Below are 22,568 nucleotides of genomic sequence, written 5' to 3' on the forward strand. Positions count from 1 at the left end.
GTTTAAAATGTTGTTTGATTTGACTCTGCTAAATGTATTTTCTGTGACTTCTCATAAATGTCTACTGTCACCCCTCCCCCCCACCTTGAATTAATGTGCAGCTTTACTTTACTATATGTGAATGCACCTAACCCCCACCTCCCCTCCCATACACACACACACACACACACACACACATACACACACAAAAACACTCATACACCACACCATTTTCTTTATACAGATACAGTGATAATGTAAGTTATGACATTATGAGGATGTGTGGGATGGTGCTGCCATCCTCTGAGCTGGCTGGACTATCTGAACTGAACTGGCTGCAATCAAGGTACGTGAAGGCGCTCTCTTATTATTAAAAGCAGACACCCAATATTCACACAGCATCTCTTGGCTTGCACTGAGTTCAAAACAAACATAGAATTACTCATTTGTAACACGTAACAAGCCAGTCTTTGCTAGCAGCATTGCTTAATCAATAACAGGTACATTTTAGCTGTTTAGTGTAGAGCTTAATGTAGCTAGAGCTAAATGTTGATGAAGAGCTTATAAAGGCTTCTAATGTTTAACCAAGTCTGATTATTACTGTACATACCATCAGGTCTGGCAGACATTTAAACCCAGAGAGTTTATGCTTGTGCTGTTGTCTTTATTAAGTCTACCACAATCTTCTGATTCCAGTGGCACCCTAAATAAACTGCAAAAGCAATTTTGGTTGGTATTTGAGTAATGCCTTCTTAGATTTCTTGTTTGAATTTGTCACTTTGTACAGTGCTTGTAACAGAACGATGTTACATACGTGATCCATCAATGAATAATACTGAATCAGACACCGAGCACTGAGTCAGCACCCACCTGTGTAGCTATGGCGTTAGTCACCTCGAACGTTGCTGCTGCCCGGGCACCCTGTGTCTCATGCTGACAAGAGTAGATTCTATATTTCATATATATATATATATATATATATATATATATATATATATATATATATATATATATATATAGGAGTATCTATATAATATAATAAAAAAAAAAACCTGTTGTCTCAAGGCAATTTAGTCATCAATCATTGCTAAACGTTTATCTTTATGAAAGAGCGCTTTTCCTGCTATCATTAAGAAAAATTGCAGCATATAAAAACCTTCTGACCTTATAAAAACATTATAAAAAGCACGAGTCACCGAACCCCGAAGCATGTAGAAATCTAAAAAAAGGGCACCGATTCATTCATTGTTTAAAAAATAACACAAGCATCTATCTATCTATCTATCTATATCTATATCTATATCTATATCTATATCTATATCTATCTATCTATCTATCTATCTACTTATATATATATATATATATATATATATATATATATATATATATATATATTAAAATCTCATCATAGGAGGCCTAACATCCCTACAACAGAGGGCAGTAGTCTCCCTTCTGACATGTGATTGGCTCACATCACTGCCAGTCCTGCCCCTTTTCAAAGGAATGCACCGCCCTTCACCTGACTCCTCACAACAACAGAAAATGGTTGTAAGTAAAAGAACTGCTGAACAGTGATTCTGTGACTTAACAGAAAATGAATTACAAGATATACTAGTAAAGAAAGATACTCCAAACACTGAAATGGTAATCATAACGTCACTGTCACTGTTTTCTGACTTTCTGAAACTCAAACAAATTCAACTTGACGATTTAAACAAATATGATGCCGGGGATCTAAACGCACTACTAAGAGAGTATTATGCAGCAGTCAGGAAGCCAGACAGAGAGCTGTACGCCAAAAAGACTTTGATAACTATGTAGTTATTTGTTTAATAACATTACTTCACATATTAACAATACAGATTGCATGGTATTTTTTTTTAATTGACTTTTGGAGCATATAAAAAGATAAGCACATTTGTAACTTATATCTTTGTTTTCATTTATTGTACTTCATTTTAACAATGGGGTGTATAATGTAATTTGGAATATATATGTATGTTTAAAAAATATTGAAGTCTTGTTGGAGAGGGACTTTAGAGCTCAAAATGTGTTGAAAAAAGCACACAGGAATAGACTGGCAAGTGACAGGCTTAATCCCCTCCTTTTCATAAGAGTTGATGGACCTCACTGGAAGGAGTTTGATTATGAGAAGACCCTGGCAAAGTTCACAAATGAAAAGGAAAGAAGGATCTTCTGCACAACAGCTGCAAAAGATTTATTTTTTTCTGACTGAAAACTTTTTCTGTATTCTTCAGAAACACAAAGTCAGTAAACTCTGTTGGCATGTATAAAAATACTGTGATTTGTGTTGAATTCTAAACCATACAATTTTGGTAGGGAGCCAAAGTGACCCTCAATCAGTAAGTACTGGAGCAAACGCTGTATTGCAAAAATGATGCTTGTTAACTAGCCTTATGTGTGATATATCAGGTTGGTTCATCAGGTAAAATGACAAGTTGTAAGTTAAGTCATTTCTGAATTTCTTTTTCTACAAAGTCAAGTTTGAATTTGCTTCTGAAAGTGGTCCCAAATGGCTCAGAAAGCACCTGAGAGCATGTACAACCACATAGTTTGTCAAAATCATCATTGGCCATATAACCCTGTGGCAAAGTGCCCCTGTGTGTATTTTGTGTTGTATGTTGTGTGTTAATGTTGGTGTATAGTCATTGGTACACGGGATATAAACGGGTCTGTGTAACACGAGTGTTTAAAATATTTGTATTTATGCACAGCACTTCACATGCAAGTAAAATGTAATAATATATGAGCATGGGAAATTGCACTTTATTAATTCACGTGCAGTTGTACCGCGACTCCAATTGAATGACTGATTAGCAATCGAGTCTTGGTACAGCTGCATAAAAGCAGCATGTTTTCACCCACTCGGGGTTGTGTGTTCGGTGAGTGGGGAACGGGATTGGAGACGGAGGTAATAATCAAAGTAGTAGTTAAAATATCAGCTCACCGTGTTTGTCTGTGTAGTCCATCTTGTTTGTCTATTTATTTTGACGAAAGTGCCATGTCCTGATTAAACTGTGCAACTGCGCAATTCACATTTCATCTGGCAGTACTGAGTGTTTCTTCCGGGTCTGACGTCACCATACACACCACCCTGTTGCAAACCTCCACTTTTAATAGTGGAGGTTATGAAACTAAGTTGTGCAACATCACTGAAGCTCAAAGTCCTATACATTGTATTATTGAGAAAATAAGCTTTCCTCTTGCATAGGTAAACCAATTAACTGTAGGATTCAGTACAACAAAAATAAATAAATGCAATACTGAGCTGCTTAGGTTTTTTTTGTACTTTGCATAAAAAGTACAATTTAGATGAATTCTTAGTAGAATATGAATAAATAGCCCCACATTAAAAAGGCCAGTTTCTCAATAGTTATATTGGGTCGCTTGACTAACCAATTACAAACCTAACAGTACATACTGTAACAGTGGCAAACAGTTGCTTAATTTGTTAGAAACTACATTCAATGACTTGAATGCAAATGTGACTAAATTGTCTTAAGTCTGCAGATAGTACAAAAGTATGTCATAAATAATGATCTAAGTGGAAACAGCAGTAGAGAAATATACAAAGCACTCATTAGGATGTTAAAGGATGTCCCTTTAATTTTAAAGACTCAAAGGTTTGCCTAATGTGTTTGTTAGTTGTTTTGTAACATTACCAGTTTTCTTTTTCTTGAGCGTGAAACATCTGATTGAATGCATAATTACTATTAAAGTTTACCAATGGAAGAAAATATTACTGAATCCCAGGCTACTGCAATAGTTTACCTTTCTATTCTACTGATTCTTGAAAAGGTTAGTTTAAAAAAGGATCAAGGGTTTTCCAAGTAAAGTGCAATAAAGCAAGGGTGTATTGTATATTTCCTTGTTTAACTTGTGGTTGACACTGATGTTGTACAGTTAATGTGCTAACAAACCTAACACATTTCATTTCTACATCAAGTAGGGTTGTCTACTACAGAAACTGCAATAAACCATCAAAATAACAAACAGTTATTTTCTATGCTGGAGCAGCCGGCCTGTCAGACAAACCAAACAGCAAATGGATCAATAATTGCAATTTGGGGAGTTGGAAAACAAAAAAGAAGATGATTGCTTTTCTACTTGATGCCACATGTCAGCAGCACAGGGCTGAGAATGTATAATAATAAATCATCTATTGCATATGCTAGTGCATTCTATTTAATAACCATTTACCATAAATCCAATTTAATATGTTTTTTTTTTTTTTTAAACTGCTTTAACGATAAGAAGAAGCTAGTCCTATTATAATAACACTCACTTAGAACTTATTTATATCTTGCAGGCAGGCAGCAATGTATATCCAGGCAATCAAAAGTGTATTCTTAGGCTCTTAGCAAGAGTAATATTGATTTTAATGATGGAAATAAGTTAATGAATAATGTATCTGATCTAGTAAATCTATTTCTTAAATCCAAGTTGCAGGGCATATTTTAAATATTTAGTACATTAGAAACTCAAATGAGATTTTATTTTCAAATCTATGGATATTTACTGCTACTTCAAATTTAGTCTAAACAGTAGCATACAATTTGATCACTCGGCACATATTAAATCTGCTTCCTTATTTACACTTTTTTTTATGAAAGGAAGAAGCAACAGGTACAATTCTATAATGAGTAGAAACAACTTAACACTACTTAAATTCCAAAATAAAATGCTTGAGTGGTTTTATTTGTTTTAGTAATTGCCTTGCATTTGTTTTTCCTGAAAAAAAAAAAGCGTAAATGACACAGAAATAGAATTTAGATTGACATGTTTTCTTGAAATATATAGACTTGTTGTTGACTGATGCATCAACTTTCTCCCGTGGCCAGCTTGAGATTGCATGGACTGCATTTCAAGAAGATTGGATACCAATTACTGTAGCCAAAAGTGTACTAACTGAATGAGGCTTCCTGACTGGAGACTAGGAGCCAGGAAGAAGAGAAGAACAGCTGCTAAATTTATCAGAGGAGGAATGTAAAAAAGAAGAACAATTAACATTTGTCCAATAGAGTCAAATCTGAGTTGAAAAGCAAGGAAAGGTAGCAGTACGATGCTTGAAACATCCTTAACACACTAAACTAAGAAGTGTATTTGTCAACAAATCTATACTAGACAATTCCACTCAAGTTTTGAGAGGCATAAACAAAGTGTATCCTACAAAAAAAAAAAAAAAAATCTATTTGATAAATGATATGAAAATGGGTGTTTTCCAACTATTATTGAATGTCTCTGTACATTTATGTGGGAAAAGGGTGGTCTTATAAAATGTATACCTAAATCATGGTATCAGAAGGTGGAAAATCAAACTGTAACTGGAATGGGGAAATGGTTGTCAATATCTGTGAGTGGTAAATGATGGGACGCAGCAAAACAAATAAAGAAATGTTTTATTTGTCACTTCAAACATGGTCCTTTTTAACATTTTAGAAGATATGGTATTCAGTATTTGGCTTGTAACAACAGAAACTATGATTTATGGTAAGAATGCTTCACGACAGAAGCAAGTTTCCTCCTTGAGCGAATGCCAGTATCACATTTGTTTTTCGTGTTCTTGATGTTGTGCTCTGTATTATATATAGAAAGTTGAGAGAAAATACCTTCATTAAAGTGATCATTAAAAATCAATATACATCTGCTTAAATGGCAATATTAAGCTATAGCTTCAGGTGGCTTATTAAATTTTTGGGGGATAAAATAATATAGATGTACACTCAGGCAAATACTTGGTTATCTACCAAACTACAAATGTGCACTTAAGTCCTAAGACAGTTGGGTATAGTTATGCTTTTTAGGCATTGTTACTCCAATAAATCAATTTTTTTTGTGTGCCTTTAATTTGAAAGAGAGTTAAAAAGTATTGTACAAAACACGTGGCAAGCAGGAAAAAAATGTTAAAGGAGATGATTGAAGCTCATGGATTGAGTGTAGCTCACATGTCTTTGGGAGTCTTACGAATCATATCGTTTTGGGGCAGTTGCCAAAAGCCTTTTTTTATTAACTTTTTTCAGACAGAACATCAGGACTGAGAAGTAAGAGCCAGGGGATTGAAGGGCTCTTGTGGTAGACAGAGTAGCCCCTGAAGATCGGAGTGCTGAAAGCCATTTACTGAAGCAACTAACACAATTTTAACTTGGTTGGGAATTGGAACACACTTTTACTGGTTTCCTTGACTGTAAAATTTTAGATTTACGAAGTGTTTTTTTTTTTGGTTTTCTTATATAGTTCTATAGTAATACCTTCACATATCTTACCATTCGCTATGTGCTGTAGACCTTATACTTGCCATTTTTAAAGAAGCATGTTATCGTCCATGTATTTTCATTTTAAGAAATGTAGTTTGCCCCGAAATGTCAACGTTTGAATCATTAAAAGAAGGATTTGGGTTATACATGCACTTCAGTATTGAAATGCATAGGCTGGTGTTTAGATGGCTGAAATGTGAGATAAAAACAATTTAGCTCATAATGGTTTTGACTTGGACTCACAGCCTGATCACTTTCTCACGGTGTAACAGGGAGAGATCTGTGCTGACTCTGCTGGCGTGTTCACGGGCTGCAGGAAGAGGGCGGCAGTCGCCCAACAACCGCCTGTGAGTCATGGCAGTGACACGGGGAGGTGGGAAAGTGTGAGTGTGGACTTTCCCCCTCTCTGAATGGCCGAGAGGCGGGTCTTGGGTGATTGTCGGTCCTATAAAGTAACGCTCTGTTGTTTCCTCAGGTCTGCCCACTTAGACGCGCTAAGGGTGCGGACCCTTTGATTCAGGACCGGGAATCAGCGAGACAGAGAGAGAGAGCGGGGAACCCTTGGGCAGACCCCGGCGTATTGTGAAAGAGCAGGCGAGATAGCCGAGAGAGTAGGACGGTGATCCGGGTCGTGCGGGTAGCGGCGACCGGGATAACGCTGCCGAGTGCAGCACCTTTTATTTGTAGTTTTATTACTGTTTTATTTTCCCTTGTTCTTTTCGCCTTCTGTTTTCATTATTATTTCTTTGAGCACCTGCGAGTGCATTTGAAGGTCGTGTACCAGCTGTGGTATTTCCGTGGTGCTGTCTATCATCGTTGATAGGCAGCCCACGGTCAACAGTGCCCTCTACCGGAGGGAAAAATTACAGGGAAAGGAAAAGAGCCGGCCTAAAATAAAACTGGGCACCTGTGTGGTGTTTTCCAAATACACCTGTCTGTCTCCTTGTCAGTGAATTACCCACACCCCTTCCACACGTGGTGTCAGAAGTGGGATTCACTGGCACTGCCCCAAGCAGTGCAGCTAGAGAAGGAGCAGACTAGCGATGGATGCGACTCAGTTTGCCGCAATGATGGACCTCCTGCGCCAGACGCTCACCGCGGCAGTACAGGGGGCGGCTAGACCCGCAGCTCCAGACCACTCCATCCAGAGACCCACCAAAATGACGGCCGAGGATCGACCGGACGCCTACTTGGAGGTGTTCGAGGCTATGGCGATCTCGGCCGGATGGCCCCAAGCCCAGTGGGCTAGCTATGTGTTGCCCCAACTCACCGGGGAGGCTCAAGCAGCTGCGAGGACGCTGTCCCCGGAGCACATGTTGGATTACCCTCGGCTGAAGGCAGCCATCCTAAATCGTGTGGGGGCCACACCGGAGGGCTACCGGAAGAAATTCCGGGAGGAGCAGTTTGCGGCAGGGGAGCACCCACGAGCCATCGCCCACCGGCTGAAGGATTACGCCCTGGGTTGGTTGAATCCTGACCTAAACACCAAAGCCAGGGTGGTGGAAATGATCGTGGTGGAGCGCTTCCTGGAGTGTCTAGCCTCGGGACCTCGGCTGTGGGTCCAGCGGCAGGCGCCAGACACGCTGGACCGGGCGGTCGAACTGGCCGAGCAGTACCAGGCAGCGGAGCCAACGCCTGCGAAACTGCCCGGGAGGAGTGTGGCTGCTGGATCGTCCCCTCAACTGGCCCCGGAAAGGGCGAAGGGACTGGGGGGAAGGGGTAGTCCAGGATTTGGTCGGGGGGTGTCGGCGGGAGCTCCCGGCCCGGGTACTGGGGCAGGGTGGGGATACCCACGGGCTGCTGCAGTGTCGGACCGGGGTCTCGCGCGGACGCCTTATCGGCGAGCCCCTTTTATGGCTCCTGTGTTTCCCCCTCTTTTCAAAACTTCGGGGAGAGAAGCCAGCCCACCGAGGTGTTGGACGTGCAGGGAGGTGGGCCACCTCTCCCGGGACTGCCCCGTGATGGAGTGTGACCTCAGCCGACCAGGTAAGCACGTTCAATTACCTCAGTCGCTTCAGCACACGGGTTTTGTTATTCCGGTGACAGTGGATGGTACAAAAACCCAGGCTCTCCTGGACTCAGGGTGTAGTCAGTCTCTGGTACAGGAGAGCCTAATCTCACCGGGGCATAAACGTATATTGGGACGGGTGCATATTAAATGTATTCATGGGGATGTCCGCTCCTATCCCAAGATAAATGTGTGTATGACTATTGGCCAGCAGGTGACGCAGGTGCAGGTAGGATTATGTCCTCGATTGCCGGTACCAGTAGTTCTGGGACGGGACTGTGAGCAGTTTAAAGATTGGTTGGCTGCTCTGACAGCCCCGTCTTCTTTATTGGCTAAGAAAGAGGAAGTAATTGGAGAGATTTTTCCCTTTCGCGATCCAGAATGGTTTTGCCATAGATTTAAACCCCGTAAAACTAAACGGGAGCGTCGGATCGCTAAGAATGAGGGCTGGCAATGGAGGGAGTCGGAGAAGTTTCAGGTGGGGGCGGTTGGTGAAGAGTCCGGGGGGGAGGTCGCGGAGCCAGCGCAGGGGTCTGGCTCGGCTGCCTCTGCTCGGGACCGACCTGACCCCGAGTTGGAAGCCATGGGAGCTGATTTCTTAGCTCGCTCCCGTGACTTCCGACTCGAGCAAGGGCGTGACGACGTGCTGGGCAGGCTCTTTGACCAAGCAGCGGTGGTTAATGGTCGGGTGGTCGAGCCCAGACGCGCCGCCACGTACCCCCACTTTGAAATTGATCGAGACCTACTGTACCGTGTTGATAAATTACCCCAGACCGGTGAAGTGCGTCATCAGTTGCTCATTCCTCAGCCCTTTAAGGAGGATTTGTTGCAGCTGGCTCACGCTATTCCCCTGTCTGGTCATTTGGGAAGGGATAAAACTAAAGCAAGGCTTGTGTCACGGTTCTTCTGGCTGGGGCTGGATGGCGATGTTAAGCGGTTTTGTGAGCGTTGTGGGGAATGTCAGAAGGCCAGCCCTAGAGCCGTTCCACGAGCCCCTCTGGTGCCTTTGCCCCTAGTGGAAGCTCCGTTTGAGCGTATTGGGATGGACATAGTTGGGCCACTAGAAAGGAGTGCGGCAGGATACACCCACCTACTTGTCATTCTGGATTACGCTACGCGTTATCCAGAGGCAATTCCCCTCCGATCTATGTCCGCTAAGTCTGTTGCCAACGAGCTTGTGAAGGTTTTTTCCCGGGTGGGGATTCCCAAAGAGATACTAACCGATCAAGGCACCAATTTTATGTCCCGACTAATCCGCGGAACATGTAAGCTTTTGGGAATTAAGACCATTAGGACCTCTGTGTTTCATCCTCAGACAGACGGTTTGGTGGAACGCTTTAATAAGACCCTTAAGAACATGTTGCGCAGATTTATTCGTAGTGATGTGCGTTACTGGGACCAGCTGATTCCTCCCCTTCTCTTTGCGATCAGAGAGGTTCCCCAGGCTTCTACGGGGTTTTCACCATTCGAGCTGCTGTATGGGCGGAGACCCCGGGGCGTGCTCGATCTGGTCAGAGAGATGTGGGAGGAGCAGCAGGACAATTCGACCAATACAGTCCGGTATGTGTTGGACCTGCGCAAACGTCTTGAGTCTGTTGGGAAATGGGCGCATGACAATTTGCAGCAGGCGCAGCACAGACAGGAGACACAATATAACCGAGGAGCCCGGTTGCGCACATTTCAGCCGGGGGATAAGGTACTTCTTTTACTACCCAGTTCTGAGTCGAAACTCTTGGCTAAGTGGCAAGGACCCTTTGAGGTTACACGCCAGGTTGGGAAGGTGGACTATGAGATCTGCCAGCCGGAGCGACGGACAGAGAAACACATTTACCATATCAATCTTTTAAAGCCTTGGTTACAGCCAGAGGCGTTGTTAGTGGCGCATGCAGATGACGTCACGGACCTGGGACCTGATCTTTCTGTGTTGGCAAGAAAAGGATCGGTACAGATTGCAGAGAATCTGACACCAACGCAGAAATGTCAGGCTCACGGTCTGGTGGCGGAGTTTCCTGACGTGTTCTCTTCAGTCCCGGGGCAGACTCGAGTAGCCCATCATCACATTGATATTGAGCCGGGGGCGCTAGTTCGCCAGAGGCCGTACCGTATACCTGAGCGTAAAAGACAGGTAATAAAAGCGGAAATTGACGAAATGCTGAGACTGGGGGTAATAGAAGAGTCCCAAAGTGACTGGAACAGTCCGATCGTTTTAGTCGATAAGCCAGACGGGTCAACTCGATTTTGCATTGATTTCAGACGAATCAATGAGAAATCGAAATTTGACGCTTATCCGATGCCCCGAGTAGATGAGTTGCTGGAGCGTCTAGGCACGGCTCATTTTATGACGACACTGGATTTAACGAAGGGGTACTGGCAGATACCCCTGACTCCGGAATCTAGAGAGAGGACGGCGTTTTCGACTCCCTTCGGGTTGTACCAATTCAGGACCATGCCCTTTGGGTTGCACGGAGCCCCCGCCACTTTCCAGCGGATGATGGATCGCATCTTGCGGCCCCATCAGCAGTACGCCGCTGCTTACATAGATGACGTGGTTATCCACAGTGAGGATTGGCCGAGTCATCTGTGTAAGGTAGCGGCGGTGCTGCAATCCTTGCGGGAGGCGGGGCTCACTGCTAACCCAAAGAAGTGTGCCATTGGGAAGAGTGAGTCGGAGTATTTGGGGTATCGAGTAGGGGGCGGCCAGATCAGACCGCTAGTTGCTAAGGTGAAAGCCTTGGCTGACTGGCCGGTTCCTACAACCAAAACCCAGGTGCGCTCTTTCTTGGGACTAGCGGGCTATTATAGAAAGTTCATCCCGAGTTTCGCTACGCTCGCTGCTCCCTTGACAGACCTCACCCGGAAGGCTGCCCCAAATACGGTTCAGTGGACGGAGTCGTGCCAGAGGGCCTTTCTCGCCTTGAAGCGGAGGCTGTGTAGTAAGCCAGTACTATGCAGCCCGGATTTTGGTAAGAGGTTCACCCTGCAGACGGATGCGTCAGAGACAGGTCTCGGGGCAGTGTTGTCGCAGGAGGTTCGGGGAAGCGAGCACCCAGTCCTGTATATCAGCAGGAAGCTCCTTCCCCGCGAGAAAAATTATAGCACCATCGAGAAGGAGTGTCTCGCGGTAAAATGGGCAGTCGAGTCACTCCGGTACTACCTCCTGGGGCGACACTTCACCCTGGTTACAGATCATGCCCCCTTAGCATGGCTTCACCGGATGAAAGATAGCAATGCCAGAATCACGCGGTGGTACTTGGCCTTGCAGCCCTATGCCTTCAGGGTAGTCCACCGAGCAGGAAAGCTGCATCAAAACGCAGACTTTTTCTCTCGGGAAGGCATGGGGGTGTAAGATTTTCGAATGAACCGGTGGTGTCATTCTGAGGGGAAGGATATGTAACAGGGAGAGATCTGTGCTGACTCTGCTGGCGTGTTCACGGGCTGCAGGAAGAGGGCGGCAGTCGCCCAACAACCGCCTGTGAGTCATGGCAGTGACACGGGGAGGTGGGAAAGTGTGAGTGTGGACTTTCCCCCTCTCTGAATGGCCGAGAGGCGGGTCTTGGGTGATTGTCGGTCCTATAAAGTAACGCTCTGTTGTTTCCTCAGGTCTGCCCACTTAGACGCGCTAAGGGTGCGGACCCTTTGATTCAGGACCGGGAATCAGCGAGACAGAGAGAGAGAGCGGGGAACCCTTGGGCAGACCCCGGCGTATTGTGAAAGAGCAGGCGAGATAGCCGAGAGAGTAGGACGGTGATCCGGGTCGTGCGGGTAGCGGCGACCGGGATAACGCTGCCGAGTGCAGCACCTTTTATTTGTAGTTTTATTACTGTTTTATTTTCCCTTGTTCTTTTCGCCTTCTGTTTTCATTATTATTTCTTTGAGCACCTGCGAGTGCATTTGAAGGTCGTGTACCAGCTGTGGTATTTCCGTGGTGCTGTCTATCATCGTTGATAGGCAGCCCACGGTCAACAGTGCCCTCTACCGGAGGGAAAAATTACAGGGAAAGGAAAAGAGCCGGCCTAAAATAAAACTGGGCACCTGTGTGGTGTTTTCCAAATACACCTGTCTGTCTCCTTGTCAGTGAATTACCCACACCCCTTCCACACACGGCCTATGAGTTTTTTTTGCTGTTCTATGTAAAATGGTAAAAAAAAAAAAAAAAAAAAAAATCACCACCAAATCTATATTGGATGGGATTTCGATATGTTTTATGAAGACACTTGTTTGACATTTGAACGTTTCAAAGCACAGCTGGTACCAAATTGCTTTACGTGGGTACATGAGTTATTGTGTTCTGTATCAGGTAGCTAAATCATGAAGCATAAAACACAGCCTTATAATTCTGAGCATGTTTAAATTCATCATAAACAGTATGTAAAGACTCGTTATTTCTATTCTACAGTACAGGTAGTTCAGTGGGCTACAGCAGCATATATTTCAATTATCAACAATAGATATCTCCTGGCTTTAAACATCAGATTTGACATTATGAATAGTGTATCCCTGTAATGCACAATTTCGCCTATTTTATTTGTGTAACTAGATGTCATTCCTAGTACCAAACCAACAATCTGTGAAGATGTTGGCTTTTGATGTTGGATTGCGAATACAACACAATTATAAAAATACAGTATATATCGTATCACTTCGAATTAACACCACCCTCAAATGAATGCCACCCCTGCTCAAAAAATAAAGAAAGAATCGCGCAACTCTGGCTATGTACAAGTGAGGCTCCCGAAGAGACTGCAGCCTCAATCCAGCATGTAATACAACTAATGCACACACACTTTCGTAAGCAAATGTTATTTTATGGTACAGTCGTGACAGCACAGCAGTCCTTCACGTCCCCTTTTTTTTTCCCAGTAGAGTTCAGTGCCAACACAGCAGGGGATAAAACAAGGGCTGTCTGTTACCTCGTCCTCAGCTTGGATGGTGGCAACTTAAACTCAGAGGAATTTAGAGCTTTGCCGGTCACTCTCAGCACTGTCCGAAATATCTTCTTGTAGGGGGTTTAGTAGTTTTGTTTTTTATTCAATTGGAATTTTACTCAGTCCTGTACAATTATATTAAAAAAAAAAAAAAAAAAACTTATGAGAAGATTTAGTTTCGGTTTGTCTTACGGAGAAATTATAAACAAGCCGGTAAATTACAGTGAGTAATATTTTTCGTTAAAATAGAGCCCACAGGCGCCTGGCTAGACTACAGGGGTGGTACGCGATGAGCCGAGGACACCCTGACACCAAAGCCTAGGGGTGGTGATTGGCCACTTGTGTGCCGCCCCCTGGGATCTCCCATCTACATTCGGCAATAGAATAGCCTGGACTCGAACCAGAGACATCCGGACTGTCGGGCGCATCCTGCACTCCACGCGGAGTGCCTTTACCAGATGCGACACTTGGGGGCCACAAGTTTTACATTTTTAAAGCTAGCTCTTCATGTTCACACATTTATTGTGCTTACCTCTGCACCCCCTTACATTCAGGGGGGACATCACACATTGCTGAGCTAGTCTCGCTCTCACAGCCTACTGTAAGTATTATTATTATTATTATTATTATTATTATTATTATTATTATTATTATTATTATTATTATAAGTAAACTGCTTTTTAACCGAAAAAAATCCAGTTATTTGATTGGCCAAAGCCAACTTTCACCACAAATTGTGAGCTTGTGAATGTGGCACAATCAGCTTTCTAAACATTCAGAGCCAGCCCTCTTTTTTCTTCATTCTTTACTGTTATGATTACTATTTCTATATGCATATCCTGAAAGTCAGAACACCTTAAAATATGCAGTAAGTTTGTTTTGAGCATTGCTAGGAGTGTAGCTGTTAAGGAAAACATAATCAGTTATCTAATTCCACAATGAGAGTCAACTAAGGGTGTAGTTGTTTCTCTTATAATTCATTCGAAGTACAAATGTTAATATCTAAGCAATTGTTTTGCTTGTCTTGTTGACCTCTGGTGTTCTTCTGTTTTTAACCACAGTCTTTGTGTCAATTGGCATAGTTTGTTCTTGATTGGAGTGCAACCAAGTTAAATCAGTATACATTTTACGCAGCTTTTTTTCTGGAAAATAAAAAAACAAAAAAAAACATGTTATAAATTAGTACTAACATTCCACCATAATTATCCTTATACAAGTTTATTGCAGTATACCATGATAAAAGCATTGCAAAGTTTAGTAAAGCACAGTTAAAAAGAGTGCCCCTAATTCTAATATCCTAACCAAGATTAATCACAATTGGAAATAATGTAAAATGCTTGGAAATGCATCCTCAGCAGAGGAAAAAAATTACTTCACAATTGCGAACAATCAGCAGACTCTGTTACAAAAGTGACACAGCACTGAATAACGTAAGAGAAAACAAATGAGGTGGTCGTAGAAATCAGCTTTCAGGTGCATTAACAGATCATTCAGGTGAAGAAAATTTAAGTGTGCAGCTTTGGTGTTAGCAATGGAACATGTATTTGTATTCTATCCTGCTAAACCCTAATAAAAGTTGCCTATAGTAAAAGCACAGCAAAGTGTAATAAAGCACAGTCAAAGCTTGGTAAAGCATAGGTAAGCATTAAGAATGAATGTGGAAGGTATGGTAAAGCATATTGATAAACATGGCAAACCAAGGTGATCTATGAGAAATGCATAATGTAACTAAAGGAAATGCATGGTAAACTGCAAAAATACTGCGCTAAATAACCATGGTACAGTTTTATATTGCCATTGATGTCCTGGTGAAAGAGTCGATTGTTGACTAACAAACAGCTTGGCCTTAAGAGCTTGTGAGTCAGATTTCCTTAGTAAAGAATGAGAAATATGTAGGTTAGTTCTTCAAAAAGTTCATTAAAACACCTCACATCTTCATCAGTCTTAACAGGAAAAGTTACAAGGGGTTTAATTAGGATTGGGTAAGTTTAATTCATGCTTTGTGGCAAGGTGATTCATGTCTCTTCATTTTCATATGAAAAGGTTCAGAGTGCTGTATTGTTTTTTCATCTTCCTCTAGAGTTGAGACATGTTTTCTTTCATTTTTTAAATATTAAATGGATGGCAGCCTTGGGTGAATGCTGGTGTGCAGCAAGCTGATCATCAATACTTCCTCAAGCATTTCATTTTTTTGCTCCCCAGTGCCCTCTGCTGGGAGTATAACATATGTGCTGTTGAATATTGGAATGCTCATAAAGCAAACAGAACTTTTGTCTCACGTTCTCATTTGAAGGACAGTATGCTATGATAAAAACTGCCTCCAGCTGTACTGTATCATCTGGGATCTGCTGTAGGATGGTGGTGTGATGTTTACTGAGTCATAACTGAAATTAAACAATGCACCGGCATGGTGTATGGGAGGTGTGACTGTTTGATGAGACACTGCACCAATATCTTCTGTTGATAAAAAAAATCCAGTGGCATAATGTGGGAAAAAAGAGTCTAATTTATGTACTGCCACCCATATGGCCAAATACTAAATGCTACACAAAGAGCGAGTAAAAAAGGCAGACAGACAGAGATAGACAGTTTTTATGGCATAAAACTATAGTGTTGTTCTACCCGCAACTGCATTGTCCATTTTATTCCTTTCAGAAATTCTTCCTTTTATTCTTTGCATTTCAAAATATGAAAATAGTATACGAGTGTGAAATATATGTTACGATTTAATTTTAAATATGTCTAGGGGAAGATTTAGTTCAAACACCGTTATAAGTATTTCAATTCATTATTGTATCTTAGCAAAAGCAGGACTGAAGTTACAAAATTCAATTAAAAAAAATACTTTGGGGCTGATGCAAGGATAGGCACAGTGCAAACAACTGGGGCTGCAAAATCCAAATTGCCTAGCAGCCAGGCAATTATTTTGCACTGCAGCTTATGTAAGCAATACAGATTACTCAACACACACAAATAATGAGCCACAATCATGATAATGAGGGTCACAGTGAGCGGCCACGCTCGGAACATGCTGCTCAATGCGATCGTTGCATCTCAGTGGAGGAGGATGCGTCGCAAAAAAATCTTTGCTAGCTGGCATCACACACTGCCCGATGGAATCAAGGGATTCACAATTTGTGAGGTTTTCCTGATGTTTGACCTGCCCTGGATGCATAAAGTACTGCAGCAATGGAGCGAATCAATAGGCGAAAACATAAGACTTATAATATAATATAATTAGAGTGAGAATACATGTAAGTCTCCAGCCATATGCCCTAACGCGGTGAAGTAATTGGTTTCCTGACTTTGAGACTTGTGAGTGTGTATAACACACTAGCCGATGCGACGGAATCTCATGCACAATATTAAACCTGTTTATATTTTGTGAGCCGACTAAAATCAATCCACCGATCCTGTAAAATCGCGTCGAAAAGCATAACACTGTTGAATGCGTCTGGAAAATTGTGTTGCTATTGATCACATCGGGTTGTGTGTCCAGTGAGGTGAGTTAGGAGTACAGAGAGCAGTAGGCGTTGTATGAGATTTGTGGAGCACATCCACATCACAGCTGACCGCTGGAGAGGCAAGCGGAGAGGACAGTCCATCCCAAACGGTGACCCTAGGTTTGAATATGCAGGGTCTAATTTGATATTTGCACGTATCCTTACATCGGCCCCCATATGAGCATTGTCAGAACTGGCTTTCAAAGTATATTCAAATGTGTATTTATAACACATTTCATCAAAAACATTAAAATAAAATTAATGTCCTATTTTTATGCACCGTTAAATTAAATAAACTGCATGGTTACCATACTTTCTATAAGGGAAAATTTGAACAGGAGTCTCAGATGCAGAAACAAATCAAAGACATTCTGGATTTTGTAGAAATAAAGTTGTCTTTCTGACGCAAGATGATTCCGTAGACACGAATTAGAATTGAATTTGAAGAAGGTTGTCCAAAGTACGTTGTCTTCAAGTAGATACAGGATTTCTTTTCCAGCGATTACTCGTGTAGTTCTAGTTTGAAGTTGCAATTTTTAGTAATATTTATACCAAAGTCTTACAATTACGCTAGGCCTGTATTTAGCTTTGTGAATATTTTATTCTCTTTTTATAGTTCACTAACAGTTTCTTGATTCCACAATATCTACTTGAAGTAATAATATAAACAGGACATTTATTTTTCTTTTTAATCTGATAAATGTTCTTTTTTTTAATCTTCTAAATGATCCTTTGAAGCTGCTTGTCTGTTGACTTTTTTGCAAGATCTGCAGGACGATATGTTCTGATTTTAATCAAATCTTTTGTTTACCAAAGTGTGCAGTCTGTGTGTTTTGAAGCTTGGTAATAAATCTAGAAGGATACATACTTCCAGAAGTCTACCCAGACAGTGTCACCAATTCTCTTCAAACTTTTGTTATATAATATCTTCCTTACTGAACTAGAAAACATGCCTAATTTTAACTCCTGATCCTTCTGTTCTTTTATTTTTCAGGAGAGCAGGCTGAATTCAGACAAAGATGATATGGTGGGGAAGATTTGGAATTTAAACAGTTAAATGAGTTAACAAATGGAAGAAGCACCTCATGGATTCAAACACAGCCTCCAGCCTACTGTAACATCCAGAGGCTCTCCTGTGGACTGAGAGACCATTTACTGACCAAACTCGGCCCAGAAGATGACCGAGATGGATTACAAATACACTTTACTCAGCTCGGATTCAGAGGACTGCCAGAAGAGGCCTTTCTTATTCCATGTGGATAACAACAACCAGATGAATTTATTTGCAGTTCTAGAAGTCAGGAGGGATAACTATAGAAGATGGGGTGGGCTTCCTTGTTTCAGGAAAGCGAAAGTGTACAGCATTGGGTTGGGGCTGACTGTGATGTCTCTGGTGATGGCTTCATACATACTCACCGGAGAAAAGAAGGGTCTCTTGATTACCCCTTCACCGTACCAATATAGCACTGTAAATAACTCAGGCTTATTGAACAGCCACGTGACTGACCTGTCCTTCCTTTTCAATCTGTCATCTGTGAGGGATTACACCAACATGAAATTAGTTGTAAAAACTATAACATCAAACATAGAGTTTAGCACCAGGCAGCTGCCGGATTTAAAGGACCTTGTAAAATATGAGCAACATGTGAGTGTGTATGTGTATATATATATATATATATATATATATATATATATATATATATATATATATATATATATATATATAGCTATATCGAAAAAACAGAGACTCTTTTAGAAATTAATGAATTAGGTCTAAATTGAGATGTGGAGAGCTCTGAAATGTGCTTTATGTGTAAAATTATAATTATATAGGGCTACTACACTCGCACAGAAATATATAACTATATCAAATTAAAAAAAAATGAAAGAATAAATATACTGTCACTTTCCCTTCAACTTTAGAAACACTGTTTTTGCACTGTATCTGTGCAGTTTTCCCATGCTTTCCATTGATACTCTTATGCATCTTTTATAAGGGGTATTTTGTATAATGCAGATTGATATGCAGAGTGAGATTAAAAAAAAAAAAGTTTTCTGCTTGATGCATCAAGCTTACATTTTGTTTCAGTTCAGATGCGGTTAGAAAGCTAAAAGAAATAAGATTTGATGTAAATATTTTTTCTGACCTCTTTGTTTAGCTCTGCTTCGTCTTCTCTTTCTTCTCTTTGAAGCCCCAGCAAGCGCACTTTATTTTCACTGTAAGGAATGACTCTTCAGCAGCTGTCAAAGCTTTTTCCACCAGAGCTCAGTAACATTACAGCAGTGTTTTTTTTTCAATAAGTTGCAGTTGGTATCATATTCAATATATATATATATATATATATATATATATATATATATATATATATATATATATATATATTAATGCTAAAAAATGTCCTAAGCTCTGCAACGTTTGTAAAATGTTGTCATTTACTTTACAGATGTTTTCAATCATTCCATCCACATTCCTTCCAAATGTTAAAAACCCATGTTGGTACGAAGAATACACAGGGAATATAACTGCTGATCCTTATGGGACCAACTTGTATGCACTTTATTCAAAGCGTTTTCGAACTGTGTTTGATTACCTGAGAAATGCTTTCCGGGAACATTTGTACCGTCAAGGAAACAAGTACTATCGCTTTCGCTGTCTGCCCTACTTCTACATTATAGGGCAACCGAAATGTGGAACCACAGACCTTTACGACAGGCTGAGATTGCATCCGGATGTTAGGTTTACCACTTTCAAAGAGCCACACTGGTGGACCAGAAAGCGGTTTGGTAAGTTAAAAAAACTGTGTTTCACAGGAACATGTTTTATTCCATGATGCTGGCGCAGTGTTCTGTTTAAGTTACATTCAAATAGTTAAACAATAGATGTAGGCATGGCTTTCTATTGAAATTGGGGTAATAATGTGTGCACTGTTCATTTGCTATCATAACCTACAAATCCACTGCTGGAACTAATGAGTCATGTCTTGATGGAAATATCTACAAGATAAGAGCTGATGATGAATCCTCTTTTAAACCTCTTGACCCTGGTCATTTAGGTTCTGTGGAGGGTCTTTAATTGAATATTGCTTTTCAATGTTGACCTAAAACATAGATTAAAATGGAGCTGATAGGAATTTTAATCGGTCTCTAATTTAAAGTGACGTTAAACCCACCTCTGTCTAGCTTCACAAAACCTTGGACAACCTCTAGTTTTACTCTAAGAACTAACAGTAAATAATGTGCTCATTATATAAAAAAATACATGTTCTGTATCTCATTTAAAAGATATGACTTTGTCAGAGTTCATGGGAAACTCAAAAGTGTCATTAAGTCGTGTTCACCAGTCGTGTTCAAACAGACTTTAGAAAGATCTGAGGCTTTGTATTTACTTGGCAGTGAAGATTAGTTTATATATCTCAAATTCTCTCTCTCTCTCTCTCTCTCTCTCTCTCTCTCTCTCTCTCTCTCTCTCTCTCTCTCTCTCTCTCTCTCTATGTCTCTATCTATATCTATATATATATATATATATATATATATATATATATATATAATATATATATATATATATATATATATATATATATATATATATATATATGAAATCTTTGAAAACATATCTTGTATTTGATTGCATTGTGAAACGTGTATGGGTGGGTGTGCAGAGGGGAGAGTAGGCACTGACCGGATGCAGGCACATCCTGACTAATGCATCTTGACAACTTCCATTGCTTTCGGAAACATCTAAACTCTGACCTTGCAAAACTGGAAATCGGAAAACCCCACACACTAAATTCTTGGAAAGAACACTGTGACACTTTCCTAGAAACAGAATGGACAATTCTTTAAAGATGAACCGCATTTTGTGTACTTTCCATCCTGGAGTGATCAGACGTTTCATGACATATCACAAGATGTATGTTTAAACTAACATTGGCAGTACAGTATATCCTTTTGTGCTGTTCATTAATAAATACCAGTGTAATGAGAAATTACCCCAAAGGAATGGAAAGAACAGTAATAGGAATGTGAATTGGAAAATAGTTCTGCATATTCTTTGTAGTGGCGTTAACTATGGTCACAAAGCATCAATTTATTAATATTTCTTAACACAGTATACATTATTTAATAAAACATTAAGTGCATTTTTAAACTGTAGTAACAACATGCACATGTATTTCATAACTAGGAAATTGGCCTGGTTCTTTTTGGGATTGTGATCAGATATGAATATACATGTCAATAAATACAGTTTGTAAGAGCCATTTATATTTAACACAAAAAGATGAAAGAATTTCAAAGTTAAACACATATCTGAAGGCACGTTCATCAGCATCAAAAAGGATAAAATAGTTCCTTGACTTAAAAACTCTGATGGCAGAAGAAATAAGTAAGGAAATCCTCAGTTATCTTGGGTTTTTTTTTTGGGTCCCTCACAAGGACAATGCTTTGTTTTTGGCACAGGTATAATTCGCTTGAGTGAGGGGTTCCATGACAGGTACCCAGTGGAGGACTACCTGGATCTGTTTGATCTAGCAGCCTATCAGATTCAGGATCACTCGCAGCTCAATTCATCCCGAAGCCAGAACAAACGCAACATCGTCATTGGTAAATATACACCTCAGTAAAAAGGGTTTGCTTCCCTTAATGGCAATGTAAAGTAATCTTCAATATTAAGGACACCTCTTGTATTTGTTATTAAGGTCACCATCTGCAGTCCGAAATCTATCAAACCTCCTCTAATAATAAGAAAAAAAAACTGAAAACAGACAAGAAGGCAATGGTTAAACTCTAGATACCTTTAGTGGTAAGGCCTCATTTTCTGGCCTTAATTACAAGGTATAACTACATATATCTTTTCATTAGGCAAGAATATAGCTCCTCTGGTCTGAAGGCTCCTGTCAACATTAGTGTGTTTCAGAAAAGACAATGGACGACATGTTAAACCTGAGAATGTGTTACTGTAATTCATGTTTAAGGTGGTAGATGTACTTGCTGTTGTTGCTTGCTGTACAGAAGCAATAAGTGTATTTGTTTCAGCAACTATACCTGCAGGAATCATTTGCCATGTATTGAACTTGGCTTGCTCACTGGTTTATTTCCCACTTTAGTACATAATCCATCTGATTAAAGAACATGCCAGAGTCCTCCTACTTGTTAACGATTGCTATGCTTTGGTAGTGTAAACGTGTGGTAAGCGAGATACGACGGTAGACCTGATTCCACACCAAGCACCTTTAATTGGTGCACAATACCAAGGAGCCTCAAAGGCCTGCTTAAGAAACGTCAATGTTAGAACCATGTTAGAGTTGATTTATACAAACATCAATTCAATTAGTAACTTTTCTTATAAGAGTAATTAAAACATTGGTTTAAACAAAAACAAAACAAAAAGGAAATTCAGAAACACTGAAGCAATTATTAATTCAAAATAATGGATTATGCTGCATTACCGGACAGTATTATTAATGGTGTAACACAAAAAAACAGTGCCATGATAAATAGAATGTGAACCATTTTGAAAATGTTAGGTGTGCATTTGGACACCATATATAATTTAATGTTTCCTGTACTTTCAAAATGACTTATGAAGAGAGACATGAGGTGATGAGATGCCTTTATAGGCTTCTTTTTCTAAGAAATCCATTTTCCAATATCATCAACTTTCATTTAACCTCTTAATACTGTTGAAATTTTAATTTACCAGTAATACAGTGCCTGGTGTGTTGTTCACATACCCTGGATCATAAATCAGCTGGGGAGTAAAGCCTGACACATCGTCACAGATATCATCGCAGCAGATTAGATCGGCCATGAATACTTTTTGATAGCTTCTCAACACCCACTGTCTATGTCCAGATAAAACTACTACAAAAAAGCAGTT

The 22,568-nt window shown here is 40.6% G+C and overlaps 1 protein-coding gene across 3 annotated transcripts in view; it reads left to right on the forward strand.

The window, feature by feature from the left end:
- LOC121322441 (carbohydrate sulfotransferase 15-like) overlaps positions 1 to 22,568 on the forward strand; it is a 43,265-nt gene that overhangs the window by 15,413 nt on the left and 5,284 nt on the right. For 2 of the 3 annotated variants that reach the window (XM_041262414.1, XM_041262415.1), the window contains exons 2-4: positions 17,685 to 18,335; positions 19,135 to 19,474; positions 21,149 to 21,292. In XM_041262414.1, coding sequence (XP_041118348.1) covers positions 17,868 to 18,335; positions 19,135 to 19,474; positions 21,149 to 21,292 — 952 coding nt within the window. In that variant the 5' untranslated portion in view covers positions 17,685 to 17,867. The remainder of the gene's footprint in view (positions 1 to 17,684; positions 18,336 to 19,134; positions 19,475 to 21,148; positions 21,293 to 22,568) is intronic. The other variant, XM_041262416.1, reaches the window with a different exon arrangement.

This window comes from Polyodon spathula, chromosome 10 (assembly GCF_017654505.1).
Source record: "Polyodon spathula isolate WHYD16114869_AA chromosome 10, ASM1765450v1, whole genome shotgun sequence".
Classification (NCBI taxonomy): Eukaryota; Metazoa; Chordata; class Actinopteri; order Acipenseriformes; family Polyodontidae; genus Polyodon; species Polyodon spathula.